Raw genomic sequence first — 26352 nt, 5'->3', positions numbered from 1 at the left:
CGCGGGCGGGCCCGGGGGTTCCTGGCGCCGCAGAGGTTCGCGAGGGCGAGCAGTGAGGCCGGGCCGGGTGCGCGCGCGCGGGGCGGGCCACGGCCGCTCTGCGGGGATGTGACTCCGGCCGAGGGCCAGCGGGAGCGTCGGCGCTGCGGGCCGTGGGGGTCGGTGAGTGCGAGCCATGCTAACGGGCGGAAAGCGCTGTAGGGACTCCAGAAACTTTTCCCGCGTGGAATTAGGAGGATTGGGGGGTCTTATCCTTTTCTCACCCCACAAGGGATGGGGATCCGGGTTCCGGGATCGCAGTGAGGTGGTCGAGGAGCCGCAGGGAGCAGGGGGTGGAGGGGGGGGCTGGGGGGCTGCCTTCCCGGACCAGGCAGAGATCCAAGTCTCGGAGGAGAGTCTGGGCGACGCAGGTAAGGCAGCCGGGGGTGGTGCCAGGGAGTCCAGGCGCCCGAGGGGCTCGTCCTGCGATGGAAGTCGCTGCAGGGCCGGGGCTGCGCTGCAAGCCCGTGGGCTGACCGCAGGCCGGGCAGGCGGAGCGGGCGCACAGGGCCGGGCTCTCGGGTGAGCTGCGCACCTGCCGCGGGGCCGGAGGGGCGGCCGCACACGATGGCGGGACTGGGCCGGGCTGGGGGTGACGACTCGGCCTGCGCTGCGTCCCCTCTCCTGGGGGACACGAGCTCGCCCACCGCGGGTCTCCTGCCTCCCGCACCCACCTCGGTCCGGGGCTGGTTGACCCGCGGGAAGGGGGCGCCTTGCCGCAGAGAACCGCCCCCCCCCCCCCACACACACACACACACTCCTGGTGCGCCACTGGGCGCTCCTGGGCGCTCGGACAAAGACCCCGGAGGCATGGCGGGCGGCGGCGTCCCCTCCGGGGCCCGGGCCCCACTGCGCCAGGCTTGGGGCACCAAGCAGAGCCCGTGAGGAACTGGGGTCCTAGCAAAGGCTAGAGGGTTGGGAGTGAGGAACTTGGCACCGAAGCCTCGGAACTTGAGCCCAGGAGCCTTGATTTAGAAATGTCCTCGGTGCGGTGGGCGCTTCGGAGGCCCCGGGCTGTGAGCAGCGGAGGCATGTAAATAGGCTGCGCCGGGCGGCGTGGCCGGGTGGGCATTTCCCCTCCGCCCCCGCGCCCAGCTGGGAAGAGGTCAGCCTGGCTGGGAAGGGAGAGGACGGAGGGGAAGGAGTTGCCTTTTGGGGCGCAGCCAGCGAGACAGGCGGTCCTGTTAGAAAGAGAAGCTCCAGATCTTCATGGATGCATTTATTTCAATATGTGTGCCCGCTGCGGAGCTGGGCCTGGGAGGCGGCAGCGTGTGACATGCCCACAGGCGCGGGGAGGGGGACGAACACACCGAGCAGGTCAGTGTGTAGAGATGGAACTTCTATTTGGGGTGAGGCTGCCAGGAGAGCGGCGGCCGGGTGCGCACGTGCTGAAAGCTGTTCTGGGGTGACATTTTAGGGAAGCCCTGCCAGAGGGGCCCGCTGCAGGAGATCCTGGGGAGAGAGCTCTGCAAATGCAAGGACTTGGAGGTGGGGATGAAGTTGGAGGAACTGAACAAAGGCCGTTGTGGCTGGAGCTCCCAGGCAGATGTGTGTGAGTGTGTGTGTGTGTGTGTGTGTGTGTGTGTGAGAGAGAGAGAGAGAGAGAGGGGGGGGGGCATGTGGGCACTTGGTGGCAGCTGTGACAGGACTGGATTGCTGGGACCAGCCAGACCACAACCCTTGGGGCCACGGAAAGAGTTGAGGCCGGAGAACTCCGTAGAGGTTTGAGTGGGAGGGAAGCCAGGAGATCTGAGTTTTAAAAGCTCCTTTAACCTCAACAAGGACACGCAGCAAGCAGCTTCTCCTTCGTTTTGCCTCTGGGGAGAGCGGAGTCCCTGTGCAGCTAGCAGCTCTGTGGGTGCACTCAAGGAGTTTCTAAACCCACTCCCACTTTTAAGCAGTCCACCCTAAGGAGCACCCAGTGGAGCCCACCGCCCAGAAACACTTGCACACAGAGCTTCCTGGGCTGCTGAGTTAGTGGTGTTTCTTCTGGGAATTGGAGCCCAGAGGAGCCATCCTGCCCACCCAGCAGCTGAGGATGGAATTTGCATTTAAATGATCGCATTCATTCACGGGATCAAAGAAGCTCTGCATATTCATGTGCCAAGAGCTGTGTCTGGCAACCTCTTTACTAACCTCTGAGGGTATTAAATCTGAGTGCCCCCAAACTGGCCGGGGCGGGCAGCATCGGGGAAGGGAGATTATAAAACCCTGTAACTTGGGAAGGATACCAGAGGGTTAGATTGTAGTCTAGGAAACGGCCTCATGTCAGGAAACTTTGTAACTGGCTCTTCGGGATGAGCTGTAAGGCTGCTCCTCTGTCAGAGAGCTCTGCAGCCTCCTCCCAGCTCCTGCCACACCCGGGGTGGTCAGGCCAGGGGCAGGGGCAGGGGCAGGGGCGCAATAGCAGGCCTGGTGGTCAGCTTTTGGGAGAAACGGGTTCTAGTCCCAGCTTGACCTGTAAGCTCCAATAAGCCTCTGGCTAAACTGCCTCACTTCTACCTTCTTTTCCCCGTGGGGCTATGGGGACCATGGTTGTCTGTTTAATAATAAGCAAGAACCCTCTACACCTGGGCTCCGGGCACCTTCCTGGGACTTGTCATGCACTTGCCACACCAGCCTTTCAAAGGCAACACTGTGGTTGCCTTCGTTTTGCAGGCAGAGGAGAGGGTAAGGTCGCGGTGCTGTCTGGCTTCCCTCCTGCTGCCGGGAGCTGGCAGGAGGGCTGATTCTGGGCCAGCTGTCCTCTGGGGCCTAAACTAGAGCCCTCCCCACCTTTCTTCTTTCCCTCCCATGTCCCAGCCCCTCCCCCCTCCCCCCAATCACCTTCAGAGAAGGTGGTTCAAGATATCTCTGAGCTGCTGGGCCCTGGGAGGGGACCTGGTGGAGGATGGGGCTCCTGGAGCCCTGCAGGTGGCCCCAGTGAGGCTGGTCTGACCGGGCTGCAGAGACAGATGTGTAGAACTGTGCCTCCCTCCACATGAGCGGGAAGGCAGGGGGGCTGGTTCCCAGGGATTGGCTCAGGCCTGTCGCTGTGTGTCCTGGCCCTGACTCCTCGGCAGACACCCCATTTGAGGGCACCCAGGCTGACCTTGGGCCTCTGACCTGGTTCCTTTCAGGAAAATCACCCACTCAGGATAGTTTGGGGGTTCCTAGAACAGATCACCCTCAAAGGTGTCTCCCTTCATACCACCTCTGGGACCTCATCTTAGTGTAGGAGAGGTAGGCTGGGAACCAGTGGTGGACAAACTCCTGGGTGAGCCCCCTACCCCTACCCCTCCAGGCCATCGCCCCGAAGGAGCTGTCAGAAAGCTCACAGCCTCAGGCCAGGGAGATCCGCCAGATGTGTCTATTTATATCACAGGCACTCTGTAAACGCCTACCCTATGTTAACCACTGTCCTAAACCCTAATTATTATCTTAATCCTCACACAGCCCTACTCGGTGGGTGCTGTTATCACCCCCATGTGGCAGATGAGGAAACTAAGGCAAGAAAGGTTCAATCAGCTGCCTGGGGCGCCAGGGACTGCTGGCAAGTGGCAGGAATGGGACCCGGTGCTCAGTGCACATGGCCATCAGGGACTCCTCCTGCATTCCTCCTTCATTCCTCCTTCATTCCTCCCAGCCTCTGCAGCCGCTGGGTATGAAGCATGCACTCCACCACCTGCCGGCCCCTCTGGCCCCTCTTCAGGGACAGTGTGAGAGAGTGTGTGAGTGTGAGTGTGACAGGGTGTGAGTATGAGAGGCTGTGAGTGTGAGAGGGTGTGAATGTGAGAGAGTATGTGTGAGTGTGGGAGGGTGTGTGTGTGAGAGTATGTGTGAGTGTGAGAGGGTGTGAGTGTGAGAGTATGTATGAGTGTGAGAGAGTGAGTGTGAGAGAGTGTGAGTGTGTGTGAGAGGGTGTGAGTGTCAGAGAGAGTGTGAGTGTGTGAGGGTGAAAGTGTGTTGTGAGTGTGAGAGAATGTGTGTGAATGTGAGTGTTGTGAGTGTGAGTGTGTGAGAGAGTGTGTGAATGTGTGTGAGACTGAGTGAGAGTATGTGTATGAGAGGGTGTGAGTGTGAGAGAGTATGTGTGAGTGTGAGAGGGTGTGAGTGTGAGAGAGTATGTATGAGTGTGAGAGTGTGATAGTGTGAGTGTGAGAGAGTGAGTGTGAGAGGGTGTGAGTGTCAGAGAGAGTATAAGTGTGAGTGTGTGAGGGTGAAAGCGTGTTGTGAGTGTGAGAGAGAATGTGAATGTGAGTGTTGTGAGTGTGAGTGTGTGAGAGAGTGTGTGAGTGTGTGTGAGACAGTGAAATTATGTGTGAGTATGAGTGTGAGAGAATATGAGTATGAGAGGTGTGTGTGTGTGAGTGTGTGAGTGAGAGAAAGTGGGAGTGTGAGTGTGTGAGTGAGAGTGAGTGCCAGAGAGTGAGTGTGAGTGAGAGAGTGTGAGGGTGAGAATGTGTTTGTGAGAGAGTTTGTGTGTGAGAGAGAGTGTGAGTGTGTGAGAATGTGTAACGTCAGAGTGTGTGTGTGAGAGAGTGAGTGTGATAGTGTGTGAGTGTGAGAAAGAGTGTGTGAGGTTGTGTGTGGTAGAGAGAATGTGTGAGAGTGCATGAGGGTGAGAGTGTGAAGAGGGAGAGGGAGCAATGCAGTGTATTTAGGAGCATCTGAGTGTGGAATGAGTGTGAGTGCTGTGAACTGAGTCTTGCACATTCCTTCAGTTTTATTTGTTCTTCCCTGTGAGGAGCTGCACGCTCCCATCCCACCGGTTGGTTGCTCTTTATTCATCCCATTCCTGCCACCTTCCCTGCGGTGCCTGAACCCTGGTCTGTATTGTCCAGTTTGGGTTCCTGGATCGCTGCTCCCCTAAGATGTGGGGGCACCCGGGGGCCGTGGAGCACACCTGGCTTTCCTGACAGTAGGCGCCTGCCTGGCCTCAGGCGGCATTCTGGCATCCCTGCTACCTGTGTCCCAGCTCCTCGCACAGTGTGCCCCTGCGCCCGTGTCCCCCACCCTGGGGCTTGTGGATGGGGTGCAGGGGATCTAACTAAAGTTCTCTGCTGCTGCTGCTGTTCCCCATCCGAGGGTGAAAATCTGACTAAACTCAGACCCTGTTCCCTCCGCTATCAGATAGTGATTCGTGCAGAACCAGACAGGCAAGGGCCTGGGAGTGGCGGTGGGGTAACAGACCAAAAGAGCAGCACAGCAAAGTGACTGGGATTGTGGCACATGCGACAGAGATAAAGACCAAAGGCACTGACGGCGCCTGGGAGGGCGGGGAGACGCGGACTCAGGTGGACTGGCCGGGGGAGGACTCGCCAGGTGACAGGCTTACAGCCTGGGCTGTCGTGCCCAGCGACAATGGTGCACTTGTTGTCTCTTGGCTCCACTGCTTCCTGCTATGTGACCTTGGACAGCCCGCTGACCTCCCGCTGTTTCCTGTAACAGGGAGATGGCAGCAGTGCTTGCTTCACTGCGTCCTTGCACAGACCATAAGGCGCTGCTGTGTGCCGGGCATGGCAGAGTGCCAGCAGCACAGTGAGGGGGGTGAGGTGGCAGGTGCTGTCACTGTCACCATGGCCATAACAGAAAACTGCGGCAACTCTGAGTCCCCCCAAATCCTAACTGAGCTGGACCCAGCTTCATTCTGAGAGTCAGTTCTAGCCCTCCTCCTGGTTGTCCTGGGTATAGTTCTAGAAGTGGGTGGCTGTGCCCTCATGGGCATTCGTGGCATTGACAGAGACCCACCGGAGGCTGCTGGGCCCACCACAGCCCTGGGCGCCTAGCTGATGGTTGGGAGGAGTTTCTGGAAGGAGGGGGCCACGTGATATTGGAGGAATAATACAACTTCTCTGTTGGCAAGTAACACAAATCTAGCCCAAACTGGCTTAATCCATAAAAGGGAAGTTAATTGGCTGCTAGAACGGCAAGTACCAGGGTACCTGGCTTCAGACATAGTTGGATGCAGCTAATTCGTGCACTAGGACCCGTTCCATCACGTGGCCCTTTCATCCGGGTCGGCTTTCCTCTGGGACAGGTTCCCTTCTGTGACGGTAAGTGGGTCCTCCCCAGCTCCAGGTCTACACCCTTTTGGCTTAGAAGACGTCTTTGCAGTTAATTCTAGCAAATGTCCTAAGGCTGGTTATCACGGATCTGGTGGGCTATGTGCCTGTCCTGGAGCAGTCGTGGGGTAACGGTTCTGATCGGCCCGGCCCAGGTCAGGGGCTGCGCTAGGCTTGCGGAGCTCTCCAGAGGAAACTCCGGAGCGCTTCAGAAGTGGGTGAAGTCGGTGCGAGGGGGCTCCACCTCAGGAAGGAAAGCAGAAAGCAAGGTGTGCCCATTCGCCATGTCAGAAGGGGATGGAAGCCAGACACTGGGCCACACCAGAGTGCCTGCAAGGTTAGGAGCCTGGTCACGTCTTGATGGTTACATCACCCCCGTTGGTTTCTGTGGTTGGAAGGCCGGTCAGGAAGGTGGGAGCTGGGGCACCACTTCTGTGTGTAGCCAGGCCTGGGGAGAGGCGAGGCCCCCTGAGGGCGAAGGAGGCCAAGCTCTTGCAAGGAGGGGACACAGGATGTGGCCCGAGGCCAAGGCTGGCCGCTCACCTAGGATTTTCCCCATCAACTCCAACCTCAGGCGGCCTCAGACCTCAACCTCGAACTACTGACATTCAGGGCTGGGTAACCTTTTGTATGGTTGGGTGGGGGGAGTGGGGGTCTGTGCACTGTGGGAGCTTCAGCAGCACCCATGGCCTCTACCCACTCGATGCCAGTTGCACCTCGCTCCCCAGTTGTGACAACCAGAAGTGTCCCTAGACGAGGCCAAATGTCCCTTGGCTTAGGGGTAAGGGGAGGCTGGGGGTCAAGTCTGCAGAAGCCCATTCCTACCCCGTCCTCCAGCCATGCGGGTGAGGAGCCTCGCTGCCCGTGACCTGGGGAGGCTCTGTGAGACGTGCCAGTTGTTACTTGCTGAGAAGTCTTTTGGTCGCGCTCACGTGGAAGCCATATCTGGGGGCCCCGCTGCAGGGCTGCCCCCGCGCAGGAGCAGATGGCTTCTAGTTCCGGCATAGCCAGTGCTCATTACACTTGCGTCCCGCATGCGCACAGGACTGTGAGGAGCAGCTCTGTCCAGGGCAGTGCTTTCCCAGAGGGTGGTAGGTGTTATGCCACTGGGTATGCAACATGAGTTACATCACGAGATTCGACATTTCACGAGAGAAGTGTTTTATGGGTCGTTTTTCTTTAATTTATTTGTTTATTTATTGGTTAATCCTCACCCGGGGGTATTTTTCCATTGATTTTTAAGGAGAGTGGAAATGAGAGGGGAAGACAGAGAAATATCGATGTGAGAGAAACACATCGATTGGTTGCCTCCTACACAAGCCCTGACCAGGGCCCAGGCCAGAGCCGGGGAAGAGCCTGCAACCGAGGTACGTGCCCTTGACCAGAATCGAACCTGGGGCCCTTCGGTTGGCAGGCCTATGCTCTACCCCAGTGATGGCGAACCTTTTGAGCTCGGCGTGTCAGCATTTTGAAAAACCCTAACTTAACTCTGGTGCCGTGTCACATATAGAAATTTTTTGATCTTTGCAACCATAGTAAAACAAAGACTTGTATTTTGATATTTATTTTATATATTTAAATGCCATTTAACAAAGAAAAATCAACCAAAAAAATGAGTTCGAGTGTCACCTCTGACACGTGTGTCATAGGTTCGCCATCACTGCTCTATCCACTGAGCCAAGCTGGCTAGGACTGGCCTGTTTTCTTTTAAATGAGTTGGTTTCAAGGACTTGGTGAGCCAGGTAAGTAAATGCCTACACAGGCGGCGTGTGGACAAGGCCCACGTGGCTGACAGGGCCGGAGTGCCAATGTCTGGGGTGCATCCTCGCTGCTAACTTGCCAAAGTGGGGTGCTGTGTAAGAGCATCTCTTGCCAAGTGCCCCCTTGATCACCTGCCTTCTCTCATCTGCAGGCGAAGGAGCTGGACCCTGCAGCACCAGACTCCTTCTCGGTCAGTGGCATCGACAGTTCACCCCAGTTTGGTCTCCCAGCCACAGTAGGGTTGGAGCTGTTCACAGGATCCCAGGCGGGAACTGAGAGGGTGGCCGATACCACATTTACTCAGGAAAGCCCCGGGACGCTGGGGCTGCCTGGGGGGCTGTTACAGCCCATACGTGGTGGAGTTCAGGCAGTGAGCTGGCTGGAGTCGCTTAGCAAAGGGGACCAGAGCAGCTGTACACACACTGCGCGTGCTTTCGTGAGGCAGGAGGCTGGCTCCCTTCCAAGCCCGGAGCTGTGGTGGGGGTGGAGGAAGGGGTCCTGTGACCTCCATCTTCCCTGAGCATCTACTTTGCTGGAGTCAGTGCCAGGGGTGCTTACCCAAGACCTCACCCCAAGGGGTCATGCAAGTGTCTAAATATCTTTTGGGTGTCAATTCCAGGAGGTGGGCTGCTTTGGGCATCTAGTGGGTGGAGGCCAGTGACGGCCCCACAGCATGGAAGGACCAGGCATGAAGTGTCAGTAGTTTCAGGGCCGAGAAACCCTGTCTGTGCTGACGATCGACGGACAGCTGGCCCTGGAGACAGGGGAGAGGGACCCTAGAAGCAGAGTGAACAGGCACAGAGATGAGATGTGAGTGACTAAGACAGAAGGGGCTCTGATGGAGAGGAATGAGAGTGTGACCACGCCCGAGCCTGAGGGGACCATGTTGGAGCCAAGGCCAGCAGGGGGGACCACTTTCCTGGCTGTGGCTCCAAGAAGCGTCCAAGTGGAGGAAGCAGGAAGGGCAGGAGCCCTGGGCTAAGGCAGCTGCTGTGGACTCTGGCTGGCATGGGGACCAGAGTGCGTGCCAGGGAGTGGCCTGTGGGCATCCCTGGGAGAGGCTGGCATGGAGTGAGATGGGTTTTTGGGGAATCTCTGGAGGGGATGCAAGGGTGGGAACTTGGGGTGGAGCTGGGAAGACGGTTCATTGGGCACATGGTCCTACAGCTGGAGTGCGGGAGGTGCCAGGAGCTGGTTGTGTGACCCTGGGCAGGCGCCCCAGCCTCCCAGAGGTGGCTTGTCCCTGGAAAAGGACTGGCCGTGTTGCCACCAAGTGCCAGCTGCTGCCACGAGAGGCTGAATGGCTTGCGGTGGCTGTGCCATAACAGTCTCTTTAAAGTTTCATTTTATTGCCTGATTTTTGGAGGTCAGATGCGGCCTCAAAGTCAAAGACTGTGACGGTATTCCCAGAAAGGGAGCCTCCCTCTCCTCCTCTCCTCCGGCCGCTGGTGATGAGTCATGGCTGTTCCCTGGGCCTGGCCCCAGGTGCAGATGAGGCCTGAATCCACCCACCCCCTGCGCACAGCTGTGCTGCCTGCGGGGCGGGGCTGCGGGCGGGAGGCTTGTCCTGAGTGTCCCAAGGCACCACATGGGCTGGCAGGTTTGAAATGGGGTGGAGTCCGGGGAGTGGGAGGCTTACGATGAATTGATGTTTTTTCCCACCCCACACCCCAACTTTCCTGGAACATGCGTGGTGCCAGAGAGAAAGATGGGAGCCCGCGGAGCTCTGGCCCTGCTCCTGCTCTGCGCGGCTGCCGCGGGGGCCTCCGAGAACTCCAGCACGTCCCGGGGCTGCGGGCTGGACCTCCTCCCGCAGTACGTGTCCCTGTGCGACCTGGACTCCGTCTGGGGCATCGTGGTGGAGGCGGCGGCCGGTGCTGGCGCCCTGATCACGCTGCTCCTGATGCTCATCCTGCTGGTGCGGCTGCCCTTCATCACGGAGCAGGAGAAGCGGGACCCCGTGGGCCTGCACTTCCTCTTCCTGCTGGGCACACTGGGCCTGTTCGGGCTGACCTTCGCCTTCATCATCCGCGAGGACGAGGCGGTGTGCGCGGCGCGCCGCTTCCTGTGGGGCGTGCTGTTCGCGCTCTGCTTCGCCTGCCTCGCCAGCCAGGCCTGGCGCGTGCGGGCGCTGGTGCGGCGCGGCCGGGGCCCGCCGGGCCCGCAGCTACTGGGCGCCGCGCTCTGCCTGACGCTCGTGCAGGTGGTCATCGCGGCCGAGTGGCTGGTGCTGACGGTGCTGCGCGACGCGCGGCCGGCCTGCGCCTACGAGCCCGCGGACTTCGCGTTGGCGCTCGGCTACGACCTGGTGCTGCTGGCGGCCGCGCTGGTGCTGGCGCTGCTCGCGCTGTGCGGCAAGTTCCGCCGCTGGAGGCGGCGCGGCGCCGGCCTGCTGCTCACGGCCGTGCTCTCCGCGCTCGTCTGGGCCGCCTGGCTGACCATGTACCTCTACGGCAACGCCCGGCTGCGGCACGGCGAGGCCTGGGGCGACCCCACCCAGGCCATCGCGCTGGTGGCCAGCGGCTGGGTCTTCGTGCTCTTCCACGCCATCCCCGAGGTGCACTGCGCCCTGCTGCCCGCGCCGCGCGAGGACGCGCTCAACTACTTCGACGCGCCGCCGCCCCGGGTGCGCGAGACAGCCTTCGAAGAGGATGCGCCGCTGCCGCGGACCTACCTGGAGAACAAGGCCTTCTCCATGGACGAGCACAGCGCAGGTAGGGGGCTCGCCGTGGGTTGGGGCGGGGCCATCTGTCCTGAAAGGACCCTCTTCTTCCCTCTCGGGGGCAGTGGTGGGGGCAGCCCTGGCAGGTCAGAGCCTACAAGCGTTGACTCCTGTGTGGAAACTGGCCCAGAGGTGGATTTTTATTTAGACTTGTGTCCTATGAATTGCCAAGTACAGTGGGGCATTGACCTACAAGTTTAATTCGTTCCGTGACGGAGCTCGTAACTCAAATTACTCGTCTGTCAAATCAAGAAGTGAACGAGTGAGACACGTGATGCTGGGCTGATGTTGTGGCGTTCACTGTGACGTTCGCTGCGCCAACTAGCGATGGTGTATCTGAAGCTGGCTTGTAACTCGAATTTTAGCTCGCAACTCAAAGCATAAAATCGGCCGAGAGACGGATCGTATCTCGAAAAACTCGTTAGTCGGGACACCTGTAAGTCAAGGCCCCACTGTAATTTAATGTAAAAATCTAGGTCTCTGTCATTGAAAGGCTGGATCTGGCCCTGCTGCCACGTCCCAGCCAGCAGCTGCTCCTGTGGGTGCTCCCGCCTCCCCGTCCTGGCCCAGCCACGCCCACCACCAGGTTAGCATTCATTGCTCGCACCCTGGCAGGGGGCATGTGCAGCCAGTGCCAGGTGATGGGGGCAATGCTTGTGCCCCTCCCCTCCCTCTGGCACCAGGAGTGCAGAAATTGAAGCCCTCAAGTCAGATGTCTGGATTCAGACACTGTCTCTACTGCTTCTAGCTGTGGGGCTTTGAGCAGTTTCTCTCATCTGTTAAAAAAATAAAAGAATGTGCTTGGTGGCGCTGCTGTGAGAGGTGCCAGACTGGGGTACCAGGCTGAGGGTCCCACGGTGCCTGGCTGGGCTCTTCTGAGAGTAGAACCTGAGACCAGGCGCAGGTGGCTGGCTGGGGAGGTCGGGACGGGGGCATCTCTGGGAGCCCAGAGGGCACAGCGGGCAGGGCGAGCAGGGCCAGCAGCTGGTGGGGCCCAGCGGCTGGGGAGCCTCTTACTCGGCTCCTCTGGGCAGGTTCTTCCCCGCAGACCCCCGGGGCCGTGATGGTAATGCATTGCCTGAAATGGGTGTGAATTTGCACATTCCTTGTTGGTCTGTCACTTTGCCAGGCTCGGAAAGCTCTGTGTTAGCCCGGAACACTAGGAGCTTGAAGGTCTAGTCTCCTTGCCGTGAAGTGGGGATGCTAGGACTGCCCGTGTAGCTTAGGGTCTTCAGAAGTGGAGATGCTAGGACTGCCCGTGTAGCTTAGGGTCTTCAGAAGTGGGGATGCTAACCTTTGTTGCGTGCGCTCATGGACCAGGTACCACCCTGTGCATTTTAGTAGCTAATCTCATTTAATACCTACAGTGACCCCATGAGGTCCCTTTGCAGACAGGTAACTGAGGCAGAGCCAGGGTGTGGACCAGGCAGAATTATTCTTTCAGAGCATGTTGGTGCCCTCACGTCCCTGATGAGTCAGGATGCTCTGGGCACTGAGAAGACGGGGGTTCAGTTCCGTGTCACGGAGCTGAAGCCCACCACGGCTCAGTTCAACACTAGTGCACAGGAGAGTGGGGAGGGGACGTGGGTTTTCCGGCTCCCATTACAGGCAGCCCTCTCTGTGGAAATGCAGCGAGTACATCCTACCCAAGTAAGATCCAGAGCCGAGGGAGCTGGGACCCAGGTGAGGACCGGCAGTGTGCAGGAGGCGATGGGGCTCCAAAGGTGCCCCACCCACATCTGTTACGCCCTGACATGTACCAAAGCCAAGAAACGTGTCTTTTAGTCCCCGTTGTTCTCCAAAATACTAGTAGCGTTATTATCCCTTTCTGATGACAAAAGGTTAGTAATACTCATTTAGGAGGCTTAGCAAATAGAAATAATAAAAATTGCTCAAAATACCCTTGCCCAAAGGCAGTGCTCCCATCTTGCCAGACTGACTCTCTCTCTCTGTCACACACACACACACACACACACACACACACACACACACACACACGATGATGCCATAAAGCTGTTCTTAACCTAGCTGCACATAAGAATCCCTTGAGCAGCTTAAAGACAGATGGGTGCCTATCCCTTACTCTGTAAGTCTCTAGGGCCCAGATATTGTAAGCTTCCAGTGACTGTAAGGTGTAAGCAGGTTGAACACTGGGCTGGGTGTGTGCTTGCCTCACTCAGCATCACGGCCAAGGCCTCTCCTGCCAGTGACTGTGGAGCTGCATGTCTGTTTCCATTGGGCATGTGGTAGTTTTCTGGTCTCCAGCTGGCGAATGTCCCATATGTTTCTGGCTTCCCATATAAAGTTATGCTGCAGTGAACATTTCCTGTTTTTCTGTATCTTTCAAAATTTTTATTTGCAGTTGATGTTCAATATTATATTAGTTTTAGGTGTACAACCCAGTGGTTAGACATTTATATAATTTATGGAGTGATTCCCCCCATAAGTCTAGTACCCACTTGGCCTCATCCATAGTTATTACAGTATTATCTATACTAATAAAAGGGTAATAGGCTAATTAGATTGGACATCTTCCAGACGTCCTTCTGGACAAAGCCACAGTGGCAGGGGCTGAGGCAGAGGCGGTTAGGGGCGATCAGGCCGGCAGGGGAGAGCAGTTAGGGGGCAATCAGGCTGGCAGGGGAGAGCAGTTAGGGGGTGATCAAGCTGGCAGAGGACCAGTTAGAGGGTGATCAGGCTGCAGGGGAGAGCAGTTAGGGGGCAAGCAGGCTGGCAGGGGAGAAGTTAGGGGATGATCAGGCTGGCAGGCAGAGGCAGTTAGGGGTGATCAGGCCAGCAGGCAGAGGTGGTTAGGGGGGATCAGGCTGGTAGGCAGAGGCGGTAAAGAGGGATCAGGCCGGTAGGCAGAGGCGGTTAAGGGGGATCAGGCTGGTAGGCAGAGGCGGTAAAGAGGGATCAGGCTGGTAGGCAGAGGCAGTTAGGGGTGATCAGGCAGGCAGGCAGGCAAGTGGTTAGGAGCCAGCAGTCCTGGATTGCGAGAGGGATGCCTGACTGCTGGTTTAGGCCTAATCCTGTGGGATCAGGCCTAAACTGGCAGTTGGACATCCCCCAAGGGGTCTCAGATTGGAGAGGGTGCAGGCTGGGCTGAGGGACACCCCCTGCCTGCCATGCATGAATTTCATGCACCAGGCCTCTACTCTATAATAATAAAAGCGTAATATGCTAATTAGACCAGACAGCTGAACAACATTCCAGATGTCATTCCAGATTTCCTTCCAGACGAAGCCACCATGGCGGGGGCTGAGGCAGAGGTGGTTAGGGGCAATCAGGCAGGCAGGCGAGTGGTTAGGGGTGATGAGGCAGGCAGGCAGAATGGTTAGGGGTGATCAGGCAGACAGGCGAGTGATTAGGAGTGATCAGATAGGCAGAGTGATTAGGAGTGATCAGGCAGGCAGAGTGGTTAGGGGTGATCAGGCAGGCAGGCGAGTGATTAGGAGTGATCAGGCAGGCAGAGTGGTTAGGGGCGATCAGGCAGGCAGCCAAGTGCCCTTGATCAACTAACTTCCCGCAAAAAAGAAAATAAAAAATTCCCAGACTGCATCTAAAGTTGCACCGAAGAATCTGTGCCTTGGAGTCCTGATATATACTGCCCCCTGTAATCATCGTATGAGAGCCCTATTTCCCCACGTGTTCACCAGCCTTGTTTGTTGTCAGACTTTTTTTAATAGCCCTGCTTTGCATCATCCCACATGTGTATCCACTGACATTTCCATGGGACCAGGCAGGGCAGCTCCAGGCAAGCCGTGCCCTCAGAAAGCTCAGAGGCTGAGTTGGCATCTGGCTGGTTCTGCCTCTGTCCGGGTTACCTTTGCCTGCAGGGACGCCTGGCCACGCTCCTGTGCACGGTGAGAGCAGCTGTTGTCAGCTGTGGCACTAACCTCAGCCAGCTTCTACTGTAAGGAACTGGCCCCGCAGCCGGCCGCACAGGAGCTACAGTGCCCTGTTCTTTTGCATTTTCACCTGCTGGCCTTTCAGGCTCCCCTTCCTTGAAAGCTGCCTTGGCTTTCAGAGGTGGGACGCATCCCAGGTGGCCTGTGGCTCAGCCACACCTGCAGCCTCTGCTTCCTCGTACCCTTCCCCCAAGGAGGCCCTGATATGCACCACTTCACCAGCCTGCTGCTTATGAATAAGTATCAACAAGGCATGAGGTATGTGAGTAAAAAGATTAAAATACACTGAAGGATGGAGCACCTCAGGTCACATCTCGGGCAGTGTTAGCAGGCGCTTGAAATGCTCACCTTTCCAAGAGCAGGAAAGGAAAGAGTTCTTTCTTCTGGGAGGGATTTGGGCTCAGATCTCATTAGGGCCGAGGGCTATTTAAACCCTAGCCCTTAGCTTCCCAGTGGAAGGCCTTCAGTGACTTGTGGGGGAGGGGGAGAAGCTAGCCTCACTCACAGAGTCTAGACAGGGGAGGGCTGGCATTCAATCTCTGATCTTTGATTCCTGTGGGGACCTATGGGTGAGCCCTGCTTGCCTTTCAGAGTTGACCCAGGTCAGAATGGGGTGTTAGCTGGGATTCTCAAAGTTGCAAGTAATGAAAATCCGATTTTAATCAGCTTAAGCAAAGCAAGATTATAGCACAGCAACAAAACTGATGGACTAAGGACGAAGCTTCAGGAGGGGTTCGATCCGAGAGCTCGAGGTGACAAGATTTGGTATTTCTCCATCTCTTAACCTTTTAGCATCTTGGCAGCCCACAGCTCTAGGCTTGCACAGAGTCCTAGTAGAAAAGAGGAACATTTCCCAGGATGCTAGAGAAAAATCCCAGAGTTAGCTCTGATTGGACCTGATGGCCCTTCCTGAGCCAATCAGTGTGGCTGGGGAGATACGATGCCCTGGCTGGCTAGGCCTAAATCACATGCCCACCTGGAGGCCAGGGGAGAATGCCACCGTAGCCAACACTCAGGGGCTTAGAATGTGGGGGAGGGATGTTTCCCAGAGGAGAGGCCCTGGGGCCAGTGCACCCCACAGCTGGGCAGGGCAGCGCTGAGTCCCCACCACAGCTGCTGTGTCTGAACCTCCCTCCCTTCAAGCAGATCAGGCTAGGGATTGAGACTGGGACGGTCTCCTGTCCCCTACTGGGCCCGGCGGCCCCTTCTCTGCTTCCCAGGAAGGACTTCTCCTTGCTCAGAACGTGCACAGGGCTGTGAAGGCTTGGAGATGCTAAAGCAAAAGAGGTTTTCATAAGCGTGTCTTGGAACTCGCGTTCCCTATCCTGGCTCAGTTTCTTTGGTCCAATCTGGGCCCAGCTGCCCCCAGTGTCACTTGAATTTAAGTTGCTTCTAATGAACTAAGTGTAGTGGTTAAAACCTAGTATTCGGAGCTAGTATAGTGTGATTGTTATGAACACAGGTTCTCTGCCTGAGTTTGAATACTAATTCTGTCACTGATTGACCTTGGGCAAGTTACTTAATCTCTCTGTGCCTCATGTGAAGTGGAAATCATAGAAGTGCCTATGGTGCTATGACAGTTAAAGGAGTTTATAGGTGTATAAACTCAGCGCCTGGCTCTTGGGTGGCATTCTCTGAAGGTGAACTGTATTACCCAGGTGGTTTTGGTCCCTTTCCCAAGGAGTTTCTAAAAATTGCAAGATCTCTTTAGTCAGAAAGATGACTCCCCCAGTGAAGACTTTTAGGAGAGGTTTCTCGGAACAGCAACGTCAGTGCCTTCGCTGGAAATGAAGATCATGAAGATGCCACCACACCCTGGAGGTGGACTTCTGTTTTGATTTTTAAACAGACCTACTACCTTCTGCACTACTCTTTAATAAGACTGTTTTTTAGAGCAGTTTTAGGTTTACAGAAAAATTAAGCAGGAAATACAGGATGTTCCCACAAGCCCCTCCCCCAGATTCCCTGATACTAACAACTTGAATCTGTTACATTAGTGTTGCAGTTAGTGAATCCTTACTATTAGCCAAGCTGTCATGGACATGTGGGATGTCACTCCTGGTTTGCACAGCTCTGTGCTCTGGACAAATGCATTCTGTCCTCTCCACTGTTAGTTCTGGTGCAGAATAGCTCACGGCCTGAAGATGCCCACGCTCCACCATTCATCCCTAGCCCAGCCCCAGCGCACTAACACCTTTACAGTCTCTGGCTTTGCCTTTTCCAGCATATTATAGTTGGCATCATACAGTGTGTAGCTCTTACAGGCTTAGCAATATGCATTTAAGTTTCCTCCGTGTCATTAGGTTTTTCTTTATTAAAAAGGGGGAGAGAATCTCTGAGAGTACACAGCAGATAAGAAACACGGTGTATCCAGAGATAGAGCGTCCTGCCTGTTTCTCTGTCTTTGCTTCAGATCTTAATTCTTTCCCGTTCAGCAGGAGCCCCCCGTCTGGTCCAAGCCCCTCTGTGCCCTGCCTTTCCCATGAGACGCCCTCTGTCATGTGCCTTGGTCCATGCTCTTGCCTGCCTCTGTGTGTAGGGACACAGTGAGCCATGTTGACGGTGTGATGTTGAACTGGCCATGAATGGCATGCTGTAGTGAGGTCTTTGGTCCAGGGAACCTGGGAGTACAGGGTGTGTCCTTGTCCCCTGGGGCCTGCAGGTGGGGAGGGGGAGGCCTGGCCTGCCTGCCTCAGCAGCTGCAGCCTGGACTCTGCAGACTCCTCCCCGCCCCCAGGATGGGTCACTCGGGGCAGAGAACAAAGCCCCTCTGTGGCTTGTTGGGAGTCAGGCTGTGACAAAGGGCAGGAGGGAGGGCTGTGTGCCAGATCGTGCTGATGCAGGGGAGGAACACAAAGCTGTCTCTCTTCCTTGTTGTTTTGGTGTTTGTGTGGCTCCCGCCTTCCCCAGCTCTCCGGACAGCAGGGTTCCGCAACGGCAGTTTGGGAAGCAGACCCAGCGCTCCGTTTAGAAGCAATGTGTACCAGCCGACCGAGATGGCCGTGGTGCTGAATGGCGGGACTGTGAGTATCAAGCCCTGATGTTTTGGAGGAAATCTGAGGGGGAGGAACGAGGGGGAACAGCTCCCACAGGGACACAGCTCTGCAGGGGCTGCTAGGCCTGTGCAGACAGCAGCTCTAGCAGACACTGCAGCAGGAACGTGGCGAGGCTGCCATTTCTCCTACCCCTCTCCATGCACCCACGCCCCTGTAGTGTACCACCTGTACCCGGTGTACCACCTGTACCCGGTGTACCACCTGCACCCAGTATACTACACTGATTGGACCACCTGCACCCACTGGACCACCTGTACCCGGTGTACCACCTATACCTGGTGTACCACCTGTACCCAGTGTACCATCTGTACCCGGTGTACCACCTGCACCCAGTATACTACACTGATTGGACCACCTGCACCCACTGGACCACCTGTACCCGGTGTACCACCTACAGATTCCCTTAAGTGTCCCTGTATCTTGCGGTTCTTGTACCCACTGAATTCTTGGGTTTCATTATACAGAATGTATCCCTCTCTCCCTGGGAGGAGACTTAAGAAAAGCCCAGATTGCCGAACCGGTTTGGCTCAGTGGATAGAGCGTTGGCCTGTGGACTCAAGGGTCCCGGGTTCGATTCCAGTCAGGGGAATGTACCTTGGTTGCAGGCGCATCCCCAGTGGGGGGCGTGCAGGGGGCGGCTGATCAATGTTTCTCTCTCATCGATGTTTCTAGCTATCTCCCTTCTTCTCTGTAAAAAAATCAATAAAATATATTAAAAAAAAAGAAAAGAAAAGAAAAGCCCAGAATTACGAAGTGGATTTTGCTGACGCCCAGCCTAGTCAGGCCCCTTCAGCCCTCCCTCCCTGTGCCAGCTGGGCCTGGGCTGCCCACTCCCCTCCCAGATTTATCTTGAAAAACTGAAGTGCTGCTCGTTCCCCCCTGTGAACACGAAAGCAGGTCAGCTAGCTGATGCCAAACAGACCTCAGCAGAACCGTCACTGTCTCTTTTGCCTGTGAATGACCTCATGTTGCTTCTCCATCAAATCAGATACACTCTCATCCCCACATTTTCTGCCAAGTGCACTCCCTGCTTCTTCCTAGTGCATGAGCCACTGCAGGCGAATGGATTTCCATTCCTCTGTCATGTGCCGCGCCCGTGCTCGGCCTCGGGCTTTGGGATGTGGTCAGGGCTGTCTGCGCTGGGGCAGGGCTCCCGCCTGTGGGTGCTGTCGGCATTGCCCTGCAGGTGGGAAAGGCACCCAGATTCCCACACTGCAGCCCTCACGCCCCCCCCCCCCCAACTGGGCTGCCTCCCACTGGGCTGCCTCCTGGTGGGGAAGAGCCTGACTTGAGCCCCTGCTGTTATAATTAATATGATTAGAAGGTGGCCCCAAAGGTCAGTCCTAAGCCCCCCTGGTCCCTTCAAGACAGAAGAGCACCCTGACTCAGACGGTGAAGGGTTTCTGGGTAAGGAAGCATTTATTCTGGCGCATAACCCCAGAGAAAGGAAGGTGGGCTTCCCGAGAAGGCAGGGCCAGGCACCCAGCCCCGGGGGAAGGCAGGCTATGGGCCTCATACTGTGTGCTCTGGGGACGCTGACTTCCCAGCACAGAGCTTAGTGTGTTTCCTTGTTTCCAGATCCCAACCGCGCCACCAAGTTACATGGGAAGACACCTCTGGTGAGAGACGCAGGCCGACCTCTGAGGGCTCTCTGGGAGGAGTCAGCCACTGCGGCCGCGCAGGCACCTCCCGCCAGAGCTCTGGAAACCCTAGGCCAGGGCCCATGAAATGTGAGCACTGCTGAACGGCGAGCTAACCCAACTGCCCCCCCTCGCCCCGCAGCCTCGACCCCGCACACTGCAGCGAAGCTAATTGCCAGTAGTGTTAGCTCCTCGCAAACAGGGCAGGAAGCCCGTTGCATCCTCAGGTGGACCAGCCCCGTGCTCACGGCTGGGGGCCAGGCAGCTGTGGGTGAACGTGGAGGTGCCCCCACGCCCCCGGCCTCCGGGAGGTGCTGTCCATTGAGGGGCCCACGGGGCTCTCTGCCTGCACTTTCGGGGTCAGGAGCAGTTCAGGAGGCTGTCATGTTAGTCAAAGGAGAGGCCAATCGGATCGGGAGGCAAGCTGTCCCGCGGCCGCGAGGCGCTGTCAGTGCCAAAAGGGGTGCAGCCTGGGAGTGGGAGTGACCATCACAGTCAGAAAGTGGCGATCTGCCACGGTGCCTCCCTGGGGCCTCTGAACCAGTGTCCTGGCAGGATGAGGCGCTCCCTACCCGCCTTGTGTTGCCGCCCACCAGCGGCCTCGTGCCCGCTACCATTCATTTCAAAGGCTGCAGTGGGGCCACCAGCTTGAAGCTCGGGTCGGCAGGCGGCGGGCAGGCGCCTCAGCAGATTTCCCAGATGAGGCACCAGTGCCTCCGGGTGGAGGGTGGCACTGCTGCCTGGCATGCGGCAAGCTGGATGCAGCATCGAGCTTCCTGCTGCACGAGCGGGAGTGGTACATCACTAACTTGGTGCCTGCAAGGTCCATGAAAATGGTTCGAGTCCTCCAAGCCATTGTCCTGCGTGGCTCCCACCTGTCCCAGCAAGTCACTCCCGGTCCCTGCATTCCACGGCTCAGCACCCAGCCCACACACGCTGCACTGTTTGGCCAGCACAGCCGCTCACAATTCTCGGCGCGTCTCAACTGACGGCAAGGGGTGCACAGGAGGCGGGGCCTGAACAGCCCCGAGGCCTGTAACCTTTTAGGAAAATGGAAAAGGTTAGTGTTTGGTGAGGGGAACTGACCTCTTCATAACCAATGTATCGGAGCTGAGTGTGTTTGAATAAACCTGCCTTTTCTCCAGGCCTAGTCTCTGCTGTCCCCCTCCGCCTCCCCCCAGCCCAGGCGTCTATGTGGCCCTCCTCTGGTTCCCTCTGGCCAGCACCTTCCTCACGCATGCCCAGCCCAGAGCCCGCCACTCCCAGGACCCGACCCCAGCCCTATGACAGGAACAGCAGGGGTGGGTGAAAACTCGGGGGTGGGAGGGTGGGGGCAGACCCAGAACCAGAATTCTCAACATATAAAAATCTTCCCAACACCTGTGTCCAGGCCACTGGGAACCGACTGCGTTACACGTCCTTGTGCCAGGAAGTGGCCACTCAGCCCCGGTCCCTGGAGTCCTTCAGAGCCCCAACCCCACCTGGGACTCAGGACTTGGCTGCAGAGCCCGCAGGGGGTGTTCGCACCGCCCCTCCCTGGGCGCAGGGGCCCAGCATGCCAGGCGAGCTTGGGGCAGCGACTGCGGGCATGTAACCTTTGACCCCACACGTGGAACAGCTTTGTGTCAAGGACTGAGATCTTTTTCCTTCTTTTCTTTTTAAGCCTCTGATAGTGACTGCTCTGCGTTTTGCTTTATTTGGGCACTAAGATGGGCGCGGCCGAGTGCGGCCCTGGGCGGAGGTTGGGGGAGAGTGCGAGGTCTGCTGTTTCTTAGTGACGTCACTGGAAGGTACAGAGAGATAGCTGTGCCCAGAGACGCAGCCAACTGTCCCCACAGAGCAAAGTTCAAGTACCAAGTTAAGTGGTGCCTGTTTCTGTGAACAGCCTTGTTGGGGAAGATGATCTGAAGAGGCATCGGTGGTCAAAAGACCTAATCGTAAGCACTCCTGTCCACATTTGCTTACGAAACCACCGTGCACTCGCACAGCCACGCGTGCCCCCTAATGGAGATGGTCTTTAGAGGCTGGTGACTCCCCTGGAGATGGAGCTGACAGGCACGCCGGGAAGCCGTGCACTCCAGGTCTCGGGTCTGTGGTTGGAAGTGCAGACGTAGGGGTCTTCTAGGTCGGCCAATGCCGAGTTGAACCCCAACTGAAGGGAGCTTGTGGCTTTCGTGGCCCGAGGATGCAGTGACCCACCAGCTCACAGGAGTGCCCAGCGGGTGCTTTGTGTTAATTGATAAAGAGCTATGGCTCATTTTTGATAGATAATATGTATTTATTAAATGTATTAACGTGTGTTTTATAATGTACCTTCAAATCCTCCGCTGGCTGACTGTCGAGTACTTATGAGAAACAAAAATTAAAGAAATTTCAAGACAATCAATATGCACTATACATGACTGTATATAACTATTACAAAGGTTGTAATAGGTTGAAAAGTTTGTAAAGCATTGGCAGATGGATTTTATTTTCAACATGCTATTCTTAACACAGAAATAAAGGCTTTACTATTTACGTAAGATGTGTGGTAGCTTGTCAGTACAACCACAAGGCTACGCCTATGGCTCTTTGAATGGGAAAATCCTGGTTAATGGCAAACCACTGACCCAATGAGGGTCACCCATCAGCTTGCCCACCAAGTGAGGAGTCTGCTGGGTGTGGGGCCTGACTCATCTTGGTGGTGGGAAGGTAAGGCCGTCTCCTTTGGAAGTGACCACAGGCAGCAAGGCCTGTCGTGAAGAGCAGGTACCAGATAAACTAAGACCACGCAGGGGTTGAGACTTAAATTTAAACATGGCTCTTTGCCAAAGTGGGACATGGGTAACCAGGACACTTCACTGCTTGCAACTAGAGTTTGTTGTACATTTTAAAGGCGACTGGTGCAGAAGAACACTGAGGCACTGAAGAAATAGATGGCTGAAAGAATAAAATTTAGGGATAATGCAGAAAGACCAGTAAAGTAAGAATTACTTGCACTTACAACAAGTGCTGTCTTATGTTTTCTAGCCAGTAAATCTACTAGGTAAAGGAATAACAAGAGGAAGCATAACTTGGACTCTGCCTGAACCTGGTCCCTGGTCAAGGAGCGGAGGTCGGGGAGACAGCAGCCTCTTCCTCCTTCACCTCCTCCTCCTCCATGGTTTGTTTCACTGCAAATAAACAAAAGAAAAGGTCAGGACTGGATTACCCGCCTGGACAGACTTGTCATTGGGAAGTCGAGAACTGGTGTGTGGAGAAGGCCAGTTGTACCAGCTGCTGGGCTGTCCCCAAACCCGCACATGGGTACATGGCCACCTTAGGTAGGCTCCGCAGGTCAGAGTGCACTTGCAGGAGGGGACTGAAGGAGGAAGTTTTTCTGAAGATGACAGATTCCAGCTCTGGCCTCAGCCCTGTGTGTCACCACTCACCCCCCAAATTAAAAACTCCAGATAGCTTGGGGTCAGTACAAGATCAGAAGAGCATCTTTTCAAGACTTTCATGGTCTGAGATCCTGATTTCGAGTCAGCCAAAGAGGAAAGGGAGCTGAACACAGTGTGGCACTGTTGTAAGGAACACTGTCCCAGCAGATAACAGCGCCTCCCCCCAAATATGCACCCGTCTCCTGGTGGGGGGAGGGAGCCTTTGGGAAGACTTGTTACTCTTGGCTCTAGTGTCAGGTCCTGCCCGATGTGGGTGCCTGAGGCTGTTCTAAGCAAGGCACAGGCACAGCTGGCTTTTGTGGAGAGCCGGGTGGGACAGAAAGGATGGCGGTTTCACCATGGGGTAGGATTCAGGCCAGCCCACTTGGTCCTGGTCCTGGCCTCCCAGTGACTAAGGCCACACACAGGCAGACCACAGCCCAGGGGAGGCGTGGACCCCGACCCGACCCGAGCAGCCTGGCTGCTCCCAGGTGGAAGCGGCTGAAGCTTCGGGTAGAGCAGGCCAGCCTAGCAGCTTCCGGCTCAGGCGACACAGACTGCCCAAGGGACAGGGTTTATTCAAAGTCCATTTCCAAATCACCTCTGTGTGGACTTGCAATTTCAACATTTCCATTGGCCCCGCCCCTACTTCCCATCCTGGCCCTGCCCCATCCCACCAACCTGGCCCCACCCCATCTCTCCATCCTGGCCCCGCCCCCACCTCCCCATCCTGACACTGCTGGTGTGTAAAGATCCCCAGGTGACAAATGAAGAACTAGAAATGGCATCCCCCAGAGTCGCCTCTGTTTAATAACTAGCAAAATGCGTAATGCATTTATTTAGGTTCTCATGACTGTATTAACCCAGACAAGAAAAATACTGCCAATACCTGGAGCTGTGCTCTGGGAACATGAAACACTTCTCAGTGTGTGTGCCTTTCTGTGCCACGTGTCTGGGAAATCCCAGTGAAGACCCTGTCGGCTGGCAGGTGATGAGGCCCCACAGATGCACCACACACAGCTGGCCTCCCAGCCGCGCTGACCATGTTTAGAACTGACTGAGGTGGCCCCCTGATGGGCAGCGTTTGCCAGTTCCAGTGGAGGGCCTGGCACGGAGCTGGGAAGCTGGCCCGGGGACAGTGTGCAGGTAGACACAGGTCCCACAGAGCTCTCCAGGGGTGGGACCAGCAACATTTGCATCACTGGGCACCTGGGAGAAACGCAAATCCCTGACCCACAGTCAGAGCTGCCTGTGCAGCATGCTGTGTGCTCCCTGACCTCTGGCAGGTGCTGACGCCTGACTCTGGTCCCTGGCTGCACTTAGGAGCCCGGGTGGCCCCTGAAGCCTACTGTGCCTGGTCTCACCCAGACCTTCTGGGCCTGGGCCTGGGCCTGGGCCCGGCCTCAGGACTCATTCAAAGCCCCATGTGTGCTGACCAGTTAGGGTTGAGAAACTCGAACCACGACTGGAGCCCCTTGAAGACAGGACCCGCCCTGGCCAGTGTGCCTGCATGGACAGAGCCCCCGCATGCGACTGCAGGTCCCAGGTTCCGTTCTGCTCAGGGCGCAGGCCTGGGCGGCAGCCTCGACCCGTGGGCGCGTGCAAGAGGCAGCCAGTCAATGATCCTCATCACTGATGTTCCTCTCTCTCCCTGCCTCTCTGAAATCAATAACAATATATTTAAAAAAAGAAATATGACCCTAAAGACCCCCAGCCGTTCAGCTCAGCGGCATTCTCTGTGCCTACAGCTGGTAGCCAGACCCACAGCGCCGCTAATGCGGTGGGAGGGGGACTGGCTTTGGGGGTGGGGGGCTCCAGCCTTGGGCTCTCTAGCTCCTCAACCCTCCCCGAAGGCAACCCTGATGTCTGCGTCCTGGAATTTTACCCAGTTCCCACCCATACCTACAACCTCGCTCCCTAACTCTACACTTTGGCCCCATCTCTTTCAGGTCACAAGCCTGGAGGGAGGAGATGGCAAGGGATGCTAGGGACCCTTCTTTAAGCTGTAGTCAAGATATGGCCCCAGCATGTCCAACCTGCGGCGGGTGGGCTGCGACCTAGACTAAAGGGCCTGAACAGGTGGTTGTGGAGCCTCCCCGTGGGGGCCTCCCCGTGCCCGCCCCACCCCAGGCAATTAGTCAGAATCTGTGCGGTGCAGCCGCTGGAGAGCTGGCCCTTCCGTGAGCCAGGCGGACATCTCCCCACAGAGCAGTGCCCCGCCGAATCTGCCCGGAAAGCCCAGCACGCACGGACTGGCAGATGTGGACTAGCACATTCCTGACATCAGAGCGTGGAAAGCAACCCGGGCGCCCATCCAGCTCGCTGGGTGAAGGCCTCGTGGGCTAAGTGGACAACGAGCTCCCCTCAGCTCAGACCCCTCCTCAAGGCTGAAGGCAGGTGTGGAGCGGGAGTGGCCCACTGTGTGGTTCTGTGTGCAGCAGCTCTAGCCACTGAGGGATGCACCTAAGATGGAAAGAACTCTAAAGAAAAGCCAAGAGCCATTATCACCAAGTGAGGGACAGTGGCTTCCCAGGACAGCTCTGAAAGTGTGGCGGCCTCTGCTGCCTCAATGGGGGGTCGGGGGTGTGTGCCTCATAGGCACTGAGTTTGCATGTTTACAGCCCTCCCGGGAAAAGAGAAAAGAAATGAGCATGGGAGTAACAGGAACTTACAAAGAACCTGAGAGGAGCGATGTAACTGCCTGGGGAGGGTGAGGCCGGACTGAGTGGAGTCCCCATCAGTGTTAGCAGGAAGTCAGAAAATGCCCCAAACCCGACCGTCTGTTAGGGATGCAGACGGACGGCCCAGAGGCCAGCGGGAGTGAGCGGGACGGTCTGAGAGGGCAGCACACATGTGCACATTCTGTCCGCTTCCCTCAGGCGTCTTTCCGGCCGTGGGGCACGGTGCAGGGGTTACTTTGCTAAAAATGTGAAAACAACGACGTCTCCTCAGTGGTTTCCCCCTGGGCTTGGCAGACACAGCTGGCACAGGTAGGTGCTGGGGTGGGGGGTGGGGAGTGGGGGGTGGGGGGTGGAGACAGCGGCGGCTCCCGCCTCGCATGGAGGCCACTGGCATGCCCGCCTGCCCTGGTCCCCTTGGAGGCAGCGCACACCCATCCTAGGAGGACGGAGGCGGAGCCCTGCGGACGCACCATCCCTTCTGCTCCAGGTAAGGCGACAGGACAGGAAAGGCCCTGCATGCTAACATGCCTCCTCTTGGCCAGCCGCGGCCTCCGTCCCGGCACGAGGGGCTGCCTGAGGCTGCAGATGTAGGAGCAAGTTTAGGGGCCACCGTTCACTTGGTGTTGCCCAGACATGGCCTTGGCATCAAGGATCAGGCACAAAGGCCAATTCATGGGCCCCTGCCCGGGCCTTCAGGGTCTGAATCTCAGGAAGGCCTGAGGGCCCCCACCCCCACTTGCGAGATTGGTTGATGGGACAAGTGTGGGAAAGATGGGAAAGAGCCATTCAGCCTCGCCCAGGTCTGAGGACCCGCCCCTGAGGATGCTGGGAGCAGCCAGGAGAGGACTACAGGGCTCAGCACCAAGCAGCCTAGAGCCACGCACTCCACACGCACTCAATGGGGTTATTGTAGGGCACAGTCTGACCTCAGGGAACTCACAGTCTAGGACAGTGATGGCGAACCTTTTGAGCTCTGCGTGTCAGCATTTTGAAAAACCCTCACTTAACTCTGCTGCCGTGTCACATATAGAAATGTTTTGATATTTGCAATCATAGTAAAACAAAGGTTTATATTTTTGATATTTATTTTATATATT

At 56.8% G+C, this 26352-nt stretch overlaps 2 protein-coding genes across 6 annotated transcripts in view; one reads left to right on the top strand and one right to left on the bottom strand.

Annotated features, from left to right (window-relative positions):
- GPRC5B (G protein-coupled receptor class C group 5 member B) lies at positions 1-21695 on the top strand. Of its 4 annotated transcripts, none has more exons than XM_059691985.1 (4): positions 1-162; positions 9545-10558; positions 17388-17500; positions 20564-21695. In XM_059691985.1, the coding sequence occupies exons 2-4, from the start codon at positions 9553-9555 to the stop codon at positions 20765-20767; spliced, it is 1323 nt and encodes a 440-aa protein (XP_059547968.1). In that variant the 5' UTR covers positions 1-162; positions 9545-9552; the 3' UTR covers positions 20768-21695. The 4 variants fall into 4 exon arrangements, with proteins under 4 accessions (XP_059547968.1, XP_059547965.1, XP_059547967.1 ...); XM_059691982.1 differs by lacking the exon at positions 1-162 and adding an exon at positions 173-410; XM_059691984.1 differs by lacking the exons at positions 1-162; positions 20564-21695 and adding exons at positions 173-410; positions 19112-20317.
- Positions 21671-26352, bottom strand: part of IQCK (IQ motif containing K) — a 142736-nt gene continuing 138054 nt past the window's right edge. For both annotated transcript variants that reach the window (XM_059691986.1, XM_059691988.1), the window contains one exon: positions 21671-22325. In XM_059691986.1, coding sequence (XP_059547969.1) covers positions 22255-22325 — 71 coding nt within the window. In that variant the 3' untranslated portion in view covers positions 21671-22254. The remainder of the gene's footprint in view (positions 22326-26352) is intronic.

The sequence above is a fragment of the Myotis daubentonii genome, chromosome 4 (genome assembly GCF_963259705.1).
Source record: "Myotis daubentonii chromosome 4, mMyoDau2.1, whole genome shotgun sequence".
Lineage (NCBI taxonomy): Eukaryota > Metazoa > Chordata > Mammalia > Chiroptera > Vespertilionidae > Myotis > Myotis daubentonii.
The sequence above is the reverse complement of the archived record's forward strand: the minus strand, read 5'-3'. Positions and strand labels throughout refer to the sequence as shown.

Coding starts and splice junctions, on each gene's coding strand:
- GPRC5B (XM_059691982.1), top strand. CDS start 176: ATGCTAACGGGCGGAAAGCGCTGTAGGGACTCCAGAAACTTTTCCCGC. Junction 411..9,544: donor GGAGAGTCTGGGCGACGCAG/GTAAGGCAGCCG, acceptor GCGTGGTGCCAG/AGAGAAAGATGGGAGCCCGC. Junction 17,501..20,563: donor TGGTGCTGAATGGCGGGACT/GTGAGTATCAAG, acceptor ACCTGTGTCCAG/GCCACTGGGAACCGACTGCG.